This window comes from Eretmochelys imbricata, chromosome 9 (genome assembly GCF_965152235.1).
Source record: "Eretmochelys imbricata isolate rEreImb1 chromosome 9, rEreImb1.hap1, whole genome shotgun sequence".
NCBI lineage: Eukaryota > Metazoa > Chordata > Testudines > Cheloniidae > Eretmochelys > Eretmochelys imbricata.
In genome coordinates, this window is record NC_135580.1 from 61,035,103 (window position 1) to 61,052,042 (window position 16,940).

Sequence of the window (16,940 nt, forward strand, 5' to 3'; positions counted from 1 at the left end):
TCCTGCACCCAGAGACCTCTCCCTTCTGGGCAGTTACTCTATAACAGCCAGTAAGCTCCAGGCCAGGTCTGGCCCTTCCCTGGAATCCACCTGCTGCTATGGGCACAGACATCCACCGTTCAAGGACATGGGAAGCAGAGGAGTCTGCAGGCGGGCTGTATCCACTGACTCTTAGCCACTAGGACAGACTTCCCCTACAGGGCCCCAGCTGGCAGCCAGAGCCAGGAGTGCCCTGCATTTTACCACAGCCAGTGTTCAAATTACATCCTACATGGCAACTGCTCTGCCAAGGAGCCACCCCAGTGCCAAGCAAGGGCGAGCCACCAGGAGACATCCTAGCTGCAAGCTGCTCTGTGCACCTGGGGGAGAAGCAGCACAAGTGACAGAATAAGCCAGGGGGCCTCACCCAGTGCAGCTGGCTAGATTTAGAGCAAGTCATATCTCATTACCCAGAATGCCTCTGCACAGCCCCTAAGCATGCGGGGAGCAGCCTCACCCTCCCACCCCCAGCTTGGCCCAGCCAAGGGCAGGCTGGGCCCTGCTCAGAGCTCCCTGGGAAGCAGCCCATGCCCTTTAGCCTCTAACGCTTTGGCTTCTCTCCCCCCTGCAGCGGCCAGTGAGGCTGAGGAAGGAGAGAGCTCGGAGCCGCAACCTTCAACCTCAGACCCCAAAGGGGACATTCCCCGCGACTCGGGCTGCTTCGAAGGATCTGAGACACTGGAGAGTGGCCGGGATGAGATGGAGCTGAACAGCACAGAGGAGCAACTTCAGACCCTCTCTCTAGAATAGTCCTCCTGAGCCTGCCCCCTCCCTGCCCCAGCACTGTCCTCCCAGCACTACACCACATCAGGGACTGAGCCTGCAGAGCAGGGAGGACAGGACATGACACCCCAGGGGCACACTCTACCCTGACCAACATCTGGGGAGATTCCTGGACCACAGATGACCACCCCCATGCTGGGAACACTCATGTGAGCCCTGCAGGGGAAGACACTGGGGCTGTTTTATGGTTCCATGGGGCAGCTGCCTAGGTCCCCACCCCAGGATACATCTCCCCTTTGGGAGCTGCACGGGACCCCTCTCTGCGCTCCTATCAAAGACAAAGGACCTGCTTCTGCAAATAGCTCAGCCTCCAGCCTCAGAGCCTGTGCATTAGCCATGAACAGGTGTTTTCCTGCCCCTCTGCCTGGCACCCACTGTGGTCTGCTCACACCCTCTGCCTGGCCTTACCAAATGGCCGAGGCCTCAGGTCAGCAGGACACCCTTCGAATGGGAAGGATCCAGGAAGCTCCTGGGCAATGCAAACCCACACAGTTTATCCAAGAGGGTGTCTGAGGCTATGCAATGGGAGATGCCCACTTGCAGCTGAAGCTCCCTGGCATCAAAGGCTCTTTGTAAGGGAGGCTACAGGTAACTTAGGAGCTGGTGCTAACAGGGTGAGGGACCCGGGAACTGAACAAGAAGTGAGACCATTGTGTTTCTAATGCAACTCTCAGGGTGGTGGAGGGGGACAGACAGCAGAGCAGGGCGATGGGTGCCACACAGGATCCTCGCCATCAAGACTCAGCAAGCGCTGGGAGCCGAAGTCTGTAACCTCCCAAGCTGGCATTCCTCAGAAAGGGGCGAGTCCCTTGCAAGGCAGAGCCTAGCCATGTGGCGACCAGCTTGGCCAGAAAGCAGAGGGTTTGGCTCCAGGGGCTTTGCCATTCCTCGTCACAGGACATTGAGTTATTAGAAATACGGCCAGGCTGCAGCAGCTCCCCCAGCCAAAGGCGCGGGCCAGCTCACTACAGCAACAGACCAGGCCATCACTCCAGCCTGCCACACATGCCCACTGAGGCCAACCTGGCTCAGGCCAGCAGAGACTTGTTTGGGAAGCTGGTAGGAAAGACAGCACCTTGTGTTGGAAAGGCCCTGCATTGTGCTCGCAACATTCCCCAGTGTGTGGCCATTCTGCCTTCGTGTGGGCAGAGTCCTCGCTTTGCAGCGGGCGCTGTGCGTCGGAACAGCTGCCTTGGGAAGGCACACACTGCGTGTGCACCGAGGAAGCCGATACTGACTTGGTTTGTTTGAAGTGATCCTTGGTGCTCAGTCCCCGGGCCCACAACTGCTCAAGAGCCCCCTGTGCAACAGAGAATGGGGGCACCCCCAATGTGAATTCATGTGTTCCCTACAGAGCTCACACCCCTGTTCAGGGCTGTCCCTGACAGACTAATACTGCAGCGTTGGGGCACGTCGATTACGGATGCAGCTGATGGATGCAAGAGGGTGCTGCATTAAGAGCAGCAAGAGCCCACCTAGCTTTAGACAGCAAGCAGGTTGGGTTCTATTGGGGCTTGTCCCAGGGCAAAAGGGCTGGACCAGCTTTGGCACAATGTGGCTGCACCAAGAGTTCTTCGGTTAGCTTATGTTAAAAGGGCAGGAAATAGTCTTGCACTGGAGCTGCACCCATATGCTGTTACCACAGAATATGCTGAGTGACTGGGTAATGGGCCAATTCCAGTCCTGGAGTAAAAGGCTACAACACCCACTAATGCTGATGGGAGATACATCTGCTTACAGCAGAGTCACCTTTGGCACCATGTCTGTAGCAAGCTTAGCCCTGAATTCCAGGACTCCTGTGCCCATAAAATCTCTGCCTTTCTGTTGCAGTAATGTAGGTTTGGGTGTTGAATTCACTCCCTTGTGCTTGACCCCAATAAAACATGCTCTAACCTGCAACTCTGTGTGTTGGCCTCCTGCCTGCACCACAGGCTTAGTGAAAGGGCTTGGGACCCTTGGGATCTCCCCTCTCTCAGGGGGAAGTTAGTACAAGGCCATTTTTCCTTGTGCTTCAGCCAGTTGGAAGACAGACCCCAGGTGGAGAGGATGCTGCCTCCCTCCTATCCCCCAGCATGCAAGATTTTCTTGGCAAAAGGGCTCCCCACTTCTACAGCAGGTCCAGGAGCCTTTGTTCTTCCTCTCTTCAGAACAGGTTTTTTTTTTTAAACCTGCTCCATTTTCTCCCCCACAATCCCACCGTGTGCAGCTAGCACAAGATCATTCTCAATCCCCACCCCACAAGCTCACCCAACCAGTCGACTTTCCCTTCAGCCACGTATTGCCAAGAGCTCCCCACAAGGGTGCGGAGCTGCCCCAGTGACATTAAAACATACTGAGTAAAATCTGAAAATATGGTTCTTTACAAACAGGGCCCAGTCCCTCTGGCTCTCCGGAGTAAGGGATGCCTCAGGAAAGAGAGTTGACAGACATACACAGGAAGAGACCACAGCTCAGAGGCTTTCGAACTGATTAGGATTCCTTCATTTGTTTAAAAAATCCAAAAAACAAAAAAAACTTCCTTCATTGAGAAACTTAACGGATCAGACAAGGAGCCACCGTGCAAGAGGTACCAGAGGGCCCCTCCAGTAGGCAGAGTTTGACACAGTACATCAGAAAATAGATTAGTAAAAACAAAAATACATTTTTTGCAACAAGTTTGAGATTTGGTCGGTAGCATGTTGGGGGCAGGTGGAAAAGTTTGGCTGTAGCCTCCAACACAGTCCCCAGCAGGCAGGGGGCACTAGCATGGGCAGGGAGTGGAGCACCACTGGAGTGGCAGAGTGCTGAGCCTATGCAGCCGGGACAAGTCCCACCCACAGGACTAAGGCTTCCGTGGGGAGGGATGTGGAGAGCCCAGAACCTGGCACAGGGTGGGTGAACTCAGAGGGGCCAGCCAGACTCAAGGCTCCTCCTCTGTGCTCTCCCAGCAGGGGAAGAGGGGACAGTTCTCGAGGGGACAACACACTCCAGCTGGAGCTAAGGGAGGCAGCAATTTTGAACTGTGCTCAACTATAGAGATGGGGGGGTAAGTGGGAATGCCTCTGTGCCTTCTACCCTGGCCATCCCACTTGCATCAAGCCAGCATAGAGTGGGAGCTTTAAGGCTGAATGGGACAAGAAGCCAGGCCACACAGCCAAGGGAGGAACAGGAAGGATCCTGCCCCCAGATCTCAACAGTGCTGCCCTCAAGCCAGAGAGGTAGGGCAGCTCCAACCTCCCCTCTACTCTGCAGAGCACTGCCCTTCAGGACTCTCAGCACACACCTGCTGTACGGGGAGTGCTGGGAGACAGGGCACAGTGCAGGTCTCTCATGCTAGGATCACCTCCAATGCCAGCTGAGACAGACCGTTCTGAGAACTAGTTAATAACAGGCCAGTAAATGTGGGTCAAGATGGGGGGGCTCCTGCCTCAAGCTTGGGGGGAAGCAGGTCAGACGCCTCAGTGACCCCAATTCCTCCCTCCCTCCACGCCAGGGTCTCACCCTAGGACATACCACAAGTGGCGCGGAATAAGAGAATAAGAGTGCCCTCTTGAGCAGAATCAGGCATTTCCCCTAAGCAGAGACTGGGAATTACAACAGACAGACGGGAAGGGGACACCCCTCCCCCAGGGGCGCACGGGGGGTGCCACAGAAGGGCTCCTCCTTTTAGCCACACGCAACATCTCTTGGTGGCAGACGGGAGGGAAGATGGCACAAAGGAGATGGCTAAGCTGCCTCACAGCAGCCCTCGAGCTGAGACTGGGAGCCCCCAGGAGCCTCGCTCATGCAGACAGGAGGAGAAAGGAGTCAGACTCCATAGAGTTCCTTCTCCCAAGGCAACAGCCCCCGTGAAAGGCCCGCCTGTCCCCTGCCCCAGCTGGCGGAACCCTCTGCAACCAGAGCTGCTCCAGGTGGAAAAGCACGTGGGGGCCCTGGAGTGCTGCAGTGAGGCCTAGGCTCCTCCTGACAAAGGGAGTTCAGAGCCAACCGGGGCAGAGAGAGGGAAAGAGCTTTTCACCATTTACTTCAATGGGGGCACAGCCTCCCCAGCCAAGGGGTGGAAGCCCCACTGCCTGGGGCAGCAAACACAAGAGTTGACAAGGCACTAGGGAACAAATCCTGCCCTGGCCCCAGGAACAGAGTGCAAATGACCCAAGAGGGCTCTTCCCTCGTGATTCCCTGGTGCAACTGCTCTGCAGCTGGTGCAGGGTCCAGAGAGTAGCGAGCTCTGCCCCGGCATTGCTCTCCCCTGACACTCCTGCAGTGAAAGGTGCACTCCCCAAAGGGCAAAGGAGGCTGCCCACTCCATGATTGTTCAAGGACCTCTAATGCCTGCTAGTCACTAATGGGGAAGTTTGGGAAGGAAGCTACAGAAAACCATCTCCAGGTGGATTGCCTGCCCAGGTGTTTCTGGCCCTGTTGGCACCAAGACAGTATTTCCTGGCCACCCCACCACCTTACACAATAAAATAATGCCAGAGACGGAGGGAGAAGGGGGAGGGAGAGAGACGAACACTGCCATGGTCACAGTCACCTTCCCATCATGATTCCTCAATCCTGCCACTCCACTGCAGGGCAGCTGCCGACGTCAGAGATGACTGCTGGGGCAGAAAGAGAGGGCCATGGCCAGGCTAGCATTTAGCACTAAGGACCAACTGCAGAGTGAGAAGTCCTACTTCAGCCTGTTCCGAGACCAGCTTCAAGGGTAAAGGTCTGTACCAATGACTGACATGCTCTGCTCACTCTTTGAATCCATTGGCAATGACCTGGGCCAGGCGCACTCCTGTCCACAATCAAGGTGAATAAAGACTAAAGCAAAATGGCCATGAGGAATTGCCTGCCAGCCAGCCCATCTGCTCCCCTCAGTGAGGGGTGGTCTGCTTGCCTGCCAGCCAGCCGGCCTTCTCTGCCTGGCAATCACTTCTGGCATTGATTGGACAGAACAAACAATGTTCTCCTGTTGAGCAGAGGTTAGTGCTCAGTTGGCCCATCGTCCCGGGTCTGTGCTGGGAGCTCCACAGCAGAAGGTTGAGTCTCCTCTGGCATCCCAGTGGGGCTCAGCGGCAGCATGGGGACCTGGGAAGAGGAGAGAGTAATGGGATGGAGCAGACACTCCCAAACCCACAGTGTGTCTTTCCCTCCAAAACCACAGGCAACAGCAGTCTGCCTTCGACAACCCCGCCCATTGAGGTCAAGCAGGGATGGGAACAGGGGACGGGAAGGGCCCTCCTGCATCACTCAGTTCAGTCCCAGCTATTGCAGGCCATCCTGTCATGTAATCCTATTTATCAGGCTAGGTTGTTTGCCCCACTGCTCCTACTGAGAGACTGTTGCAGAGCCTCCTTCCTCTGCTTGTTAAACTCAGTTTGTTCGAGGACAATTTATCCCTATTTGTTCCTGCCCCAACATTGTCCTATAGCTTCAACACCTCTTCTCTCTCCCTGCTGCTTCCGCCATGGCCAGCAATGGCTTCAGGCTCCTGCTTGCCTTTCTTCACCTGCAGGCCAAGGTTAGAGGGGCCGAGTGAAGAGTGGAAGAGGGAACTCTCTATTTGCCCCTGCCTACCCCCCTCCTTCCAACGAGCCCAGCAGCCCCCTCAGCCACTGTTCTCTCTCATGAGGTTACACTCCCAGTTCAGGTTTGGCACCACCGAGTGCTGCTGTAGGGCGAGTGGAGGAGCCAGATCAGAGAGGGGGAAAGGGGCCCAGGGAACTGGGAACAAGTGGATTATTCAGGCTTCCAAGAGATAGAGCTGCCCTGCAGAAACAGGTGCTGCCATAACACCCTCACCCAGAGATGGAAACATGGGGAGGAAAAAGGGCTCCACAGCGAGTGATAAATCAGGCCGGGGCCCAGGCTTCTGGGCCCCCTGCTCACTCACCACGGCTTCCTCCTACTGCAGTGAGTGCCCAGACCTGGGCCAGCTACTGCCAACACTGGCAGGCGGTGATTCCCAGGATAATAGCCCCCAGCTGACCACACCTGCCTTCAGGGTGCCACAAGAGAGTGCAAAGGAGCCCAAACTGCTTGGAAGATGCTTTGCAGCTGCCCTGCTCTCCCCCACTCACGGACACCCCCTTGCCAGCATCATCTCTGCAGCAAGACTCCTTCCAGGAGATCCTTCAGCTAAGGACCTAGCATTACTCCAAGGACAACTGCCTCACTCTCCCTATTGCAGGTTGTTCTCAGCCCCTGTCTGTCCTCCTGACTAGAGCTGGAGCTTATGGCTACCATCACCAGCCGGAGCGGAGTACAGGGCATCTGGCTGCATGGGGAAGAGGGTCACTTACTGCACTTTGACGCGTGGGGCTGCTGCTGCCCTCCCGAGTGCTGCCCACTGCCTGCGTACTGAGCACCTGAGCAGCACCGGGCTCCTGAGTGCTGCTCTTCTCCAGTGCGCCGGGCTCCTGAGTGCTGGGCCCCCGCGTGCTGCTGTCCCCCTGCGCACCGCTCTCCTCCTGCTGCAAGATGCCCCGTCTGTCCAGCACACTGCAAGGAACAGAGTGGGGAGGCTGAGGGCACAGCCCTCCCTCACCCGAGGCAGGCCTGGGGAGGGGGTGGCGGGGGAGGGCCTGAGAGCACAGCCCGGCCTCGCCCAAGGCAATCCCTGCTGCGAGGACAGGAACAAGGCGACTGCCGGGGAGGGGCACTAATGTGGCAAACGCCACAGGCACGTGTCTGTTCTGGCTGCATGGCTCACAGAAACAGAAGCTCCTCTGCTCTCCGGTCAGCACCAGAGCCCCATGTGAGACAGTGCACCGAACTCCTGAGCAAAGGCCTGAAACCTCGAGGTAAGGCTGGGAGGCCAGGAGCAAAGGCCAGTTCCCCGGGACAAAGTCTCTTGCCAGGCCGAAGCCCCTAGGGAGAGGAGCTGCCCCTTGGCTAAGGAAGGATGAAGGGCAGCACAAGCTTGCCTCGCTACAAGCGCATACAGAAGGCCCCCTCTCCCTCAGGTTTTGAGTACAGACACCACTCCCCTTTCCCCTAGAGGAAGCCATGCATGGCTGAACAGCCCCCCACTGTGTAATGGGCTGGCAAGGCAAGGGCTTATGCCACAGACACCTGCATCTGTGACCCAGTGCCCCTCCAGCCCCAAGTGGCATGCAAGCCTGCAATTGCTCCCCAGCTCTTACCTGGGGGGCAGTGGCCCACACAGCACTTCACAGCAGTTCTTCACAATGTTCCCATGGCTATAGGGATTCTGCACCCGGTTCTTCCCAGTCCACGCCCCCTTAATCTGCAAGCAGAGAATACCCCAAAGACACTGGGTATGAGCTCCCTGCCAGATCACGGCTCTCGAGCATTCAGCTCCGCTGACTGATGCACTGGGGCACTGCACAGGTGCCCCTCATCACGGTTACACACCGCATGGGCTCTGGCTGCCTCTCAGAGCAGGGCTTGGACCCTGTTATTTCCATTGCTGACACATGGAGACCATCAGTCCTAGCACGAACCTAGCCCCCTGGGGACTGAAAGTGGGGTCCCAGACTCCTTGTGCATCCACTGGCTGGGCAGTGGCTGAAGAGATGGGATTTGGGCCCTCCCCATTCTTGAGCAGCAGGCCTAAGGAGGCCTCAGAATAAGCTTGGGTTGACCTAAATTGCATTTCTGGGGCCTGTGGCAGCATTGAACCCGTGTGCTGCCCTGGATGTATGCCCTCCCTCCACCCCAGCCTGTGCCTGGGGTTTGGCCTTGCTGTGTGTGAGGGGAATTCACGCAGTGATGAACTGATGAGAAGTGGGGGGCGGGGAGGAGATGGCTCTGAAGAGGAGCTGGGGAGGGGCAAGCACACAGATAGGAGAGAGTGGGGAACATCACTCACGTCTTCGTTGGTCGTCTGGTTCAGAGCCACCAAGAAGGTGTGGAATCCGGTTAACCCCACCACTGACCAGAGGGTGAAGAAACAGATAAGCACCTCCAGGACCGTGAGCAGCTGGTTAAGGATTCAGAACCCCATGGCACAGCACCTATCTTCCACTGACCCTGCTTCATGACACACTGTGTCGCTCCCCTCTGCTCCCCCTAAACACATGGACCGTCTCCTCTCCCATCGCCCCACAGCCTATAGCCACTCCCACCCCCCAATTAAAAAGAAAGCCTCCAGAAAGCCTGTGGGGAGACGCTACACACAAGTCACACACCTCCCTCCCCCACCAGGGCAGAGGGGTCGGAAAGGCAGGTATGCTCCATGCGGCGGGGAAAGATATGTTCCAGGGGTCTCTTTCAACGTGTTCAGGAAGCCAATCTTCAGGGACTCTGGGCAACACAAATGAGAGAGGTTAATGTACAGCGCTGTCCAAGAAGACAGGTCTCGTGCCTCCTCCAATCTATTGATTTCTGTGCTGATCTTGACCCAACCCCCACCCCGACAGCACAGCTCCCCACGCTGTTCCCCCCACCGGCAGGACTCACTGAGCGCCACGTAGACGATGTTGAAGGTGAATATGTAGATGGTGAGGAGTGAGAGCGAGAGGATGAAGAGGTAGAAGTAGCGGTAGTTCCTCTTCCCCACGCAGTTCCCAACCCAGGGGCAGTGATGGTCAAAGCGCTCTGGGGGAGCAAGAGAAGGATGTCAGCACACCTGCAGTGTGGGGCGAGGCGGGGCACCCAAGCCCTGCCAACACATCCCACCAGCACAGCTGGGGAAGCCCAAGCCCAAGCCCAAGGCAAGGGGCTTCCATTTCCTGTGCCTCCATCAGCAGAAAGCGCTCCCAGATTGTACCAGGCTAAGTCTCCAGGGGGAAGGATCTTGTGGGAAGAACACTTCCTACCCTGCTCCTCTGCACAGGAAACACTCCACCATGCTGCAGCCCTGGAATAGGAAGGCCTCTAGCGTGGAGATACCTGGCCTTTTCCAGACCAACACCCCATGCCACAACTGAAGAGTTTGAGGACCCCCTCCATCTACCACAAAGACAGAGAGCGTGGTTGATACGTGGGCCTGAGCGTGTCCCCAGGTAGAGACCCCATCCTCCTACAGAACCAGGCAAAGGGGCTAGCAAAGCTCCTCCATTGAGCAGAGTGCTCCTGAAGCACTGAGGTCACTTCTAGTGGGGTATTCAGCTCTATGGGAAGTATACTGAGCACTGCTGTTCCTGCTCCCAGAGTGCACTGCTATTTGTTTCTGGTATTAGATATAACCCACTCAGCCCCATTAACCGAATGTCTATTTCAGTTACAAAAATCAGCAACTGCTCCCCTTCATCCTGTTAGCTTCCCACAGTGTGCAGCTCACAGCTGTTGCAGATAAAGGTGGAGGATATATTTATTAATTACACACACACACAACTTTAGAAGAATGTTATTAAGGTTGCAAAGTCAAACACTCAAAAGATAGGAAATGCCAGAATTAAGCTTTCCCATGCAACCTTAATTTGCCTCCTGTATGCCACATATTATGACAGTCTTTAATTCCATGATCACATACTATTTCTTCCCCCAAGAGAACATCCGCTTCATTTTAAAGAGTCGTTATTAAGGGCACAAGAGCAAACCATCTCAATGCATAGGAAAGATGGGAAATATGTAGGGGATGACTTTGGCTTAACCAGGAGATCTTCGAACCCAAAAAACAGTGATACAAGTAGAAACTAAGTCAAATTATTAAATTATTATGAATATTAAAAAAAGCATGTCAGGTCAAAATTAGAAAGGCCAAGACAAAAAACAAGATAAAACTAGGTAGGGACACAAAAGGTAACAAGAAAACATTTTACAAATATGTGAGAAGCAAGAGGAAGACCAAAGACAGGGTAGGTCCATTACTCAATGAGGAAAGAAAGACAGTAATGGCTTAAGCATTAAATGCCTTTTTTGTTTCAATTTTCACCAAAAAAGTTAACAGTGACTGGATAACAAACAGTGAACATCAGTGTAAATGGGGTAGGATCTGAGGCAGATCAAATCCACCTGGATTTCAGTAAGGCATTTGATACAGTTCCACATGGAAATAATTAGTTAAATTGGAGAAGATGGGGATTAATATGAGAATTTAAATGTGGACAAGGAATTGGTTAGTGGGGAGACTGCATACTGAAAGGTGAACTGTCAGGCCAGAGGGAGGTTACTACTGGAGTTCCTCAGGGACTGGTCTTCAAATCGATTGTATTTAACATTTTTATTAATGGCCTTCACACAAAAAGTGGGTGTGTGCTAATAAAATTTGCAGATGACACAAAGTTGAGAGGTGTTGCTAATAGAGAGGAGGACCAGAATACCACACAAGAAGATTTGGACGACCTTGAAAACTGGAGTAATAGAAATGGGATGGAATTTAATAGTACAAGGGCATGCACTTAGGGACTAAGAACAAGATTCTTTGCTACAAACTGGGGACTTATCAATTGGAAGGGACAGAGGAGGAGAAGAAAGAAATGGTGCACTGATTGATCACAGAATGACTATGAGTTGCCAGCGTGACGTGGCCATGAAAAAGGCTAATGCAGTCCTAGGATGCATCAGCTGAGGTATTTCCAGTGAAGACAAGGAGGTGTTAGTAACGTTATACAAGGCACTGGTGAGACCTCATCTGGAACAGTGTGTGCAGTGCTGGTATCCTATGATTAAGAAAGATTAATTCAAACTGGAACAAGTTCAGAAAAGGGCTATCAAGATGATCTGAGGAATAGAGAACCTACCTTATGAGAGGAGACAAAGAGCTTGGCTTGTTTAGCCTAACCGAAAGAAGGCCAAGGGGCGATATGATTGCTCTCTACAAATATATCAAAGGAATAAATACCATGGAGGGAGAGAAGTTAAGTGCCAATATGGACACAAGAACAAATGGATATAAACTGGTCATCAACAAGTTTAGGCTTGAAATAAGACCAAGGTTTCTAACCATCAGAGGACTGAAGTTCTGCGACAGCCTTCCAAGGGGAGCAGTGGGGAATAAAAAAAACCTAACTGGCTTCAGGACTGAGCATAAGTGTATGGAGGCAATGGTCGCACTACACTACCTACAGTGGCATGTAGCCCATCTGCGGCTGCCAGCAGCAAATATCTCCAACAGCCAGTGATGGACACTACAAGGGGAGGGCTCTGTGTTACTACAGAGAATTCTTTCCCAGGTGTCTGGCTGGTGGGTCTTGCCCACATGCTCAGGGTCTAACTGATTTCCATATTTGGGGTTGGGAAGGAATTCCCCCTGGGTCAGCTTGGCAGAGATCCCAGGGGCTTTTCATCTTCCTCTGCAGCATGGGTCAGGGGTCACTTGCAGCTTTAAACTAGTGTAAATGGTGGATTCTCTGTAACTTGAAGTCTTTAAATAAAGGTTTGAGGACTTCAGTACCTCAGCCAGAGGTTCTGGGTCTGTTACAGGAGTGGGTGGGTGAGGTTCTGTGGCCTGTGATGTGCACAAGGTCAGACTAGATGAGCATGATGGTCCCTTTCAGCCTTCAAGTCTATGAATCTATGAGACTTTATGTATAATCTTTGTAAATAAACAAGATTTTCCCTCCTAGTGGGAAAAACCCACAGGGCCCCAAAGTTTGACTAGCCACTCTGGTCAAAAGGAGGTAACAATAAAAAGTGCAGTGCTAAATACTTGGCAAAAATCAGGCCCTAGATGTCTCAGATTGGGTACCCAAAATTAGCCGACACCTTTGACCTTAATCTTTCTGTGCCTCAGCCACATCTGTAAAATGAGGATAATCCCACCCCTTCACTTCATGGGGTGTGGGGAAGTCAAACCAGTGCTTGCAAAACACTCCGATACTGTAGTGATGAGTGCAACAGAAAAGCCCCCACAAAAATTAGTAATTCTGTCTCCAAAGCAGAGTTTGAATAGCATCCAGTAAAAAAGACAGGGGACACTCACTAAGCAATGAGAAAAACTACTGAATAGCTGCCTATGAAGCGAGCATACATCCATCCTGTGCACTGAATGAGGCAGGGAACCTGCACCCAAAATAGTATTAAAAACTACCATAATGCATACACACAGGTGACCTAAATTGTGGCATTTCCTATCTTTCAACTGCTTGACTTTGCAACCTTAATGTTCTTTTAACACAGTTGTGTGTATAATTTCCTAGGTTTTTTTAAAAAGCAATCTGAAAATAAGTTCCATCACATTGACACCTACATGGGTTTTCAGCAGGGTTGGAAGCTTTAAATCCATTCCCAGACCTTTGCTGCTTGAGCTAATGGAGTAACTGATAGCAATAGTAGGTTGTTATCCTCTATTTGGCCCACCACTAGATGGGGAAGAAAACAAATATGCACTTTGCCAGTGAGTTTCACAGATATTTGCTGACAGCAGCAGAATGGTGAGACTCAGGAATGTTGGGTTCTACTCCAGAAACAGGAGGAGAGCGCACTCTAGTGGGCACAAAGTCTTCTGCCCACTCCTCACAAGCTTCCCGCCTTCTGCCCTGTCCTCCGCAACCTGTCTCTGTCACAGTCCTGTCTCTTCCCCATCCCTGGCACCTTGTTCCAGTCCCATTCTCCACTCCTCAGGCTTCTCAGCCGAGTCCCAGTCTCCTTGCCCAGCCACCAGTCCCATTTCCCCTTCCCGCACTGCATCCGATCTGTTTCCCCCCGCCCCCGACACACACACACACAAAATAGCTCCCAGTCCTAGCCTCCGTCACTGGGCTCCACATCCAATCTCAAATTCAAAACTGATGGAAGGAAATACTTTGTGCAACACAAACTGTGGAACTCATTGCCACAAAAAGTTGTTGGCTAAGAATTTACCAAGACTCAAAGAAGGACTGAGCAATTACATGAATAACAAGAATATCCAGAGCTAAAATAGTAATGCTTAAAAAAATGTATTGGAAGAGAGATAAAGCCTCCAGCTTCAGATTTTAAACCATTCTCTGACTATTTAGGATTAGAATGAGGCCTTCATAGGGGACAGATTATCCCCCATCTGCTGTTGTGGGGTTTTCCTTCAAAGCAGCTGGGATTGGCCACTGGTGGAGACAGGATACAGGACTAAATGTATGCTCGATCCGATCCCATCTCGCAGTTCCTATGTCCCAAATGCTACCGTGTGAGGCATGAGTGCTAGATTGAGGTCTCCCCCATGGCAAGGGCATCGTGCTGTCTTAACTCACCCACACAATTGTCGCAGATGCTGCAGTGCGAGGCACGGGGGGGCCGGAAGATCTTGCACGTATAACAGTACTTCAGCTTCACTATCTGGTTGTTGATCTGGAAGTTTTTGATACGTGGAGGCGGGCGCTGACCCTGAGGCACAGTTCCATTGGTGGCCTCTGAAAGCAATAGCCAATGAGACACCAGAATTGTTAATCCAAGTCCACTCCATTTCAGCAATAACTGCTTGTTCCATCTCACTAACACCAAGACCAGGAGAGCCTGCAATGCTCAGAGCCATCGGCAGCAGCTCTGTTCACAGCTCTAAGAACTTGGGACCAGGTGAAGAGACGCCAAGAACTCTGCTGAGTGAAGGAACAGGGGCAAACCATTGCTAGGATGTACCTGCGCCCGACATCACCTGCCAGAAAGGGAGAGAACGACCCAGACTACTCCCATTCCCAATCATGGTCTTGTGTGGGAGTGAGTGGGGTGTTGTGGAGGGAGAGGGGAATTCCCTGGGTAAACCCAGCACTGCAGGAGGAGAAAGAACTCATGTGAGCTAATGGATGGGTACTTTGGGGAGGCGGGGCACCTTCCAGAACTGAGGGACATGCAGGGCACCACCGCCACTCTCCAGGCACACTCACTCCTCTCACAGAGTCAGTAGGGAAGATATGCTCCCCAGCAAACTCCCCACACCAACCCAGGCTCTAGCGCACACTCACACTCCTTCACAAAGGCCTCAGGGAAGGTACTCTGGCACAGATTCTGTTGACAAGAGCCTCTTCACTCACCAATCTCCATTTCAATGAAGGCTGCCTCATCAGGCAGGGCTCTGGGGATCACACCAGGATCACTGAAACTTGTCCGCAGAAGCATGGCCATCGCGAATAGGAAAAGAACTACTGCAAAGACAGGGATGGCTGGAGACAGCTGAACTGCCAGGTAGCGACACCTACAGAGGGAGAGAAGCAAGGAGGTGCTGAATCAAACCAAACAATGGCCTGGGCAAAACTCTCTCTTCAAAGCCTGGCAAGGTCTCAGAGCCCAGACGCAGCCATGCCGGAGTTCTCCAATGGATCACATCTGGAGAGACTGTCTGATGTTCATCTCCCATCCCAATCACCAGGGCATAACACTTTTGGGGCAGCTACAGCAAGTGTTAACATGGAAAGTATAACCAGGGAAGCGTGATAATGTATTCTTAGTCAGTTTTAATGCAGTAAATACTTCCATCTCTTCTCTCAGCTGGAACCAAAGACAACCAGAACCCTGTGACCAGCCAGCTCCTTACCAATCAGCCTGGGAATTTCTCCAGTGAAGGAGTGCAATGCAATCAGAAGGCACTGGCTGTCCAGAAAGAGTATGACTAAAATGAGAGAAATATTAAAGAGAACGCTTCCTGGGGCCCTGTCCCTTTAAGAGGCGAGTGAAACAGTGGAGCCCAAAAGTTTCAGGACAGAATGGGCAAGGTTAGAGGTGACTGGCTTCACTGAACTCTCCTGCTTACCACCCAGAGAGTTTATTCCAAACCTTGAAAAGTAACTGCAATAATATTCCCAAGCCCTGCACTCGTTATTGGAAGAGTCACTTACAAAGGAATTTGTTAGGGCTGTTGCTGCACAACAGGGCCTTCTGCTCCCCCGTACCTTTTTGAGACACGGGACATCAGGCTTCACACTCAAACAAGAGAAAAGCAGGAAAGACTCTGTTCACATCTCCTTACAATCCCCCCGCCCCCAAAGATTGCAATTTCTTGTCAAACACACAAGCCACAAGCTTACGAAAACCAGGAGTGGCACAATTAAGGTTGTGAAGTATGTGGAGTAACACTTTAACTCTCCCCTTGTTGGGATGCCACCACCTGCTACTGGATTTTGGAGTAGGCAGTGTCTGCCTAAGCTGCAGGAAACTAAGGCTTTGTCTACATGAAAATTGGCACCAGAGTCATGCCATCAGTTTAGTTACACCAGTGCAAGCTCCCCATGTAGACAGGCTATACTGAAATGCAGCAGGATTTAGGCAAGTGAAGCTGCTCAGTAATGATGCAGTTACTCAGCTGCAAGTTCTCTCAATGTAGACATGGCCTAATTGTAGGACACCCCCCGCCACACACGTTAGCCTCTGTATTTAGGATCATGCAGCTAGAAACCAAGGAGATGGTGCTCACTGAATCCAGGGTCATATCTGGTAGCTGGCTGCAAGTACTTCCCGTATCAATGCTGCTGCACAGGCCACACTGAAGACCCAGCTGGACCCTGTGAATAGGAGTCTGGTTTGTCATTGCGTTGGGTACAGCGGAAATAACATTTGTTTCTGGTTAGAGTGGGATAAGGTACAATGATGCCTCCAGTTCCTATTGCCATCTCTAGGGGGTGCCAAGAAAGACTAGTGTTCACCCAAAGCATCAAAATGGCCTAAGTCTCATGGAGAGTTGGCTCTTTTTAGCCTCCTAAGGCTCAGAAGGGCTGGTGAGTCCCCAATGAGTGCAAGGCTGGAGGGTTGGGGTGGCCCCCAATTGTTCACAAAAGGGGCGAATGATCTAACTAGGAACTTATATGGCCTCCCTCAGCACAGTATTGGACTGCTTCACAGATATTAGTGAACTGACACCACTTGTGAGGTGGAATGTATGATCCACTTTTACAGATGGGGAAACTGAGGCACCGAACAAATAAGGAAAAATTAGCGGCCACCTCCATGTGTTCTAGTGTCAGTGACCTGGCACGATAGGAAGCATAGGAAGCCTGTGGCAGGAGTCGGTACAGAACCTAGCTTTGAGTGCTAGCCCAATGTCTTGACCATCCTTTTTCTTCCTGCAGTTCCCGTCTTTCCCTACACACACGTCATCACATGCAACTCTTTGTTAGACAGTCTCACCTGTGTGTCTCAGAGTGCTTTGCAGACGCAGGAGTAGCCCATTTGTACAGTTTAGCTGAACACACACATTTGGCCTAAGCAATGCTGCCTCTCCGAAAGCTAAGCGGACAATAGTTTGTTCTGATATGAGGGACCTGAACTCTATTTGTAGCTCTGCCTGAAGTGATACTCTGGCACCTGTGTCAAGCCCCTGACCTATCAATGTTAAGGTT

General features: G+C 52.3%; 2 protein-coding genes across 4 annotated transcripts in view; one reads left to right on the forward strand and one right to left on the reverse strand.

Annotated features, from left to right (window-relative positions):
* SASH3 (SAM and SH3 domain containing 3) overlaps positions 1-2,713 on the forward strand; it is a 29,865-nt gene extending 27,152 nt beyond the window's left edge. Inside the window, exon 8 of the mRNA XM_077825953.1 lies at positions 611-2,713. Within this exon, the coding sequence (XP_077682079.1) occupies positions 611-789 (179 nt within the window). The 3' untranslated portion in view covers positions 790-2,713. The remainder of the gene's footprint in view (positions 1-610) is intronic.
* A 562-nt stretch (positions 2,714-3,275) lies between these two features.
* Positions 3,276-16,940, reverse strand: part of ZDHHC9 (zDHHC palmitoyltransferase 9) — a 38,346-nt gene continuing 24,681 nt past the window's right edge. For 2 of the 3 annotated variants that reach the window (XM_077825950.1, XM_077825951.1), the window contains 8 exons: positions 14,643-14,803; positions 13,866-14,024; positions 9,214-9,351; positions 9,009-9,057; positions 8,624-8,726; positions 7,935-8,038; positions 7,092-7,290; positions 3,276-5,877 (listed from right to left, as the gene is read on the reverse strand). In XM_077825950.1, coding sequence (XP_077682076.1) covers positions 5,773-5,877; positions 7,092-7,290; positions 7,935-8,038; positions 8,624-8,726; positions 9,009-9,057; positions 9,214-9,351; positions 13,866-14,024; positions 14,643-14,803 — 1,018 coding nt within the window. In that variant the 3' untranslated portion in view covers positions 3,276-5,772. The remainder of the gene's footprint in view (positions 5,878-7,091; positions 7,291-7,934; positions 8,039-8,623; positions 8,727-9,008; positions 9,058-9,213; positions 9,352-13,865; positions 14,025-14,642; positions 14,804-16,940) is intronic. The other variant, XM_077825952.1, reaches the window with a different exon arrangement.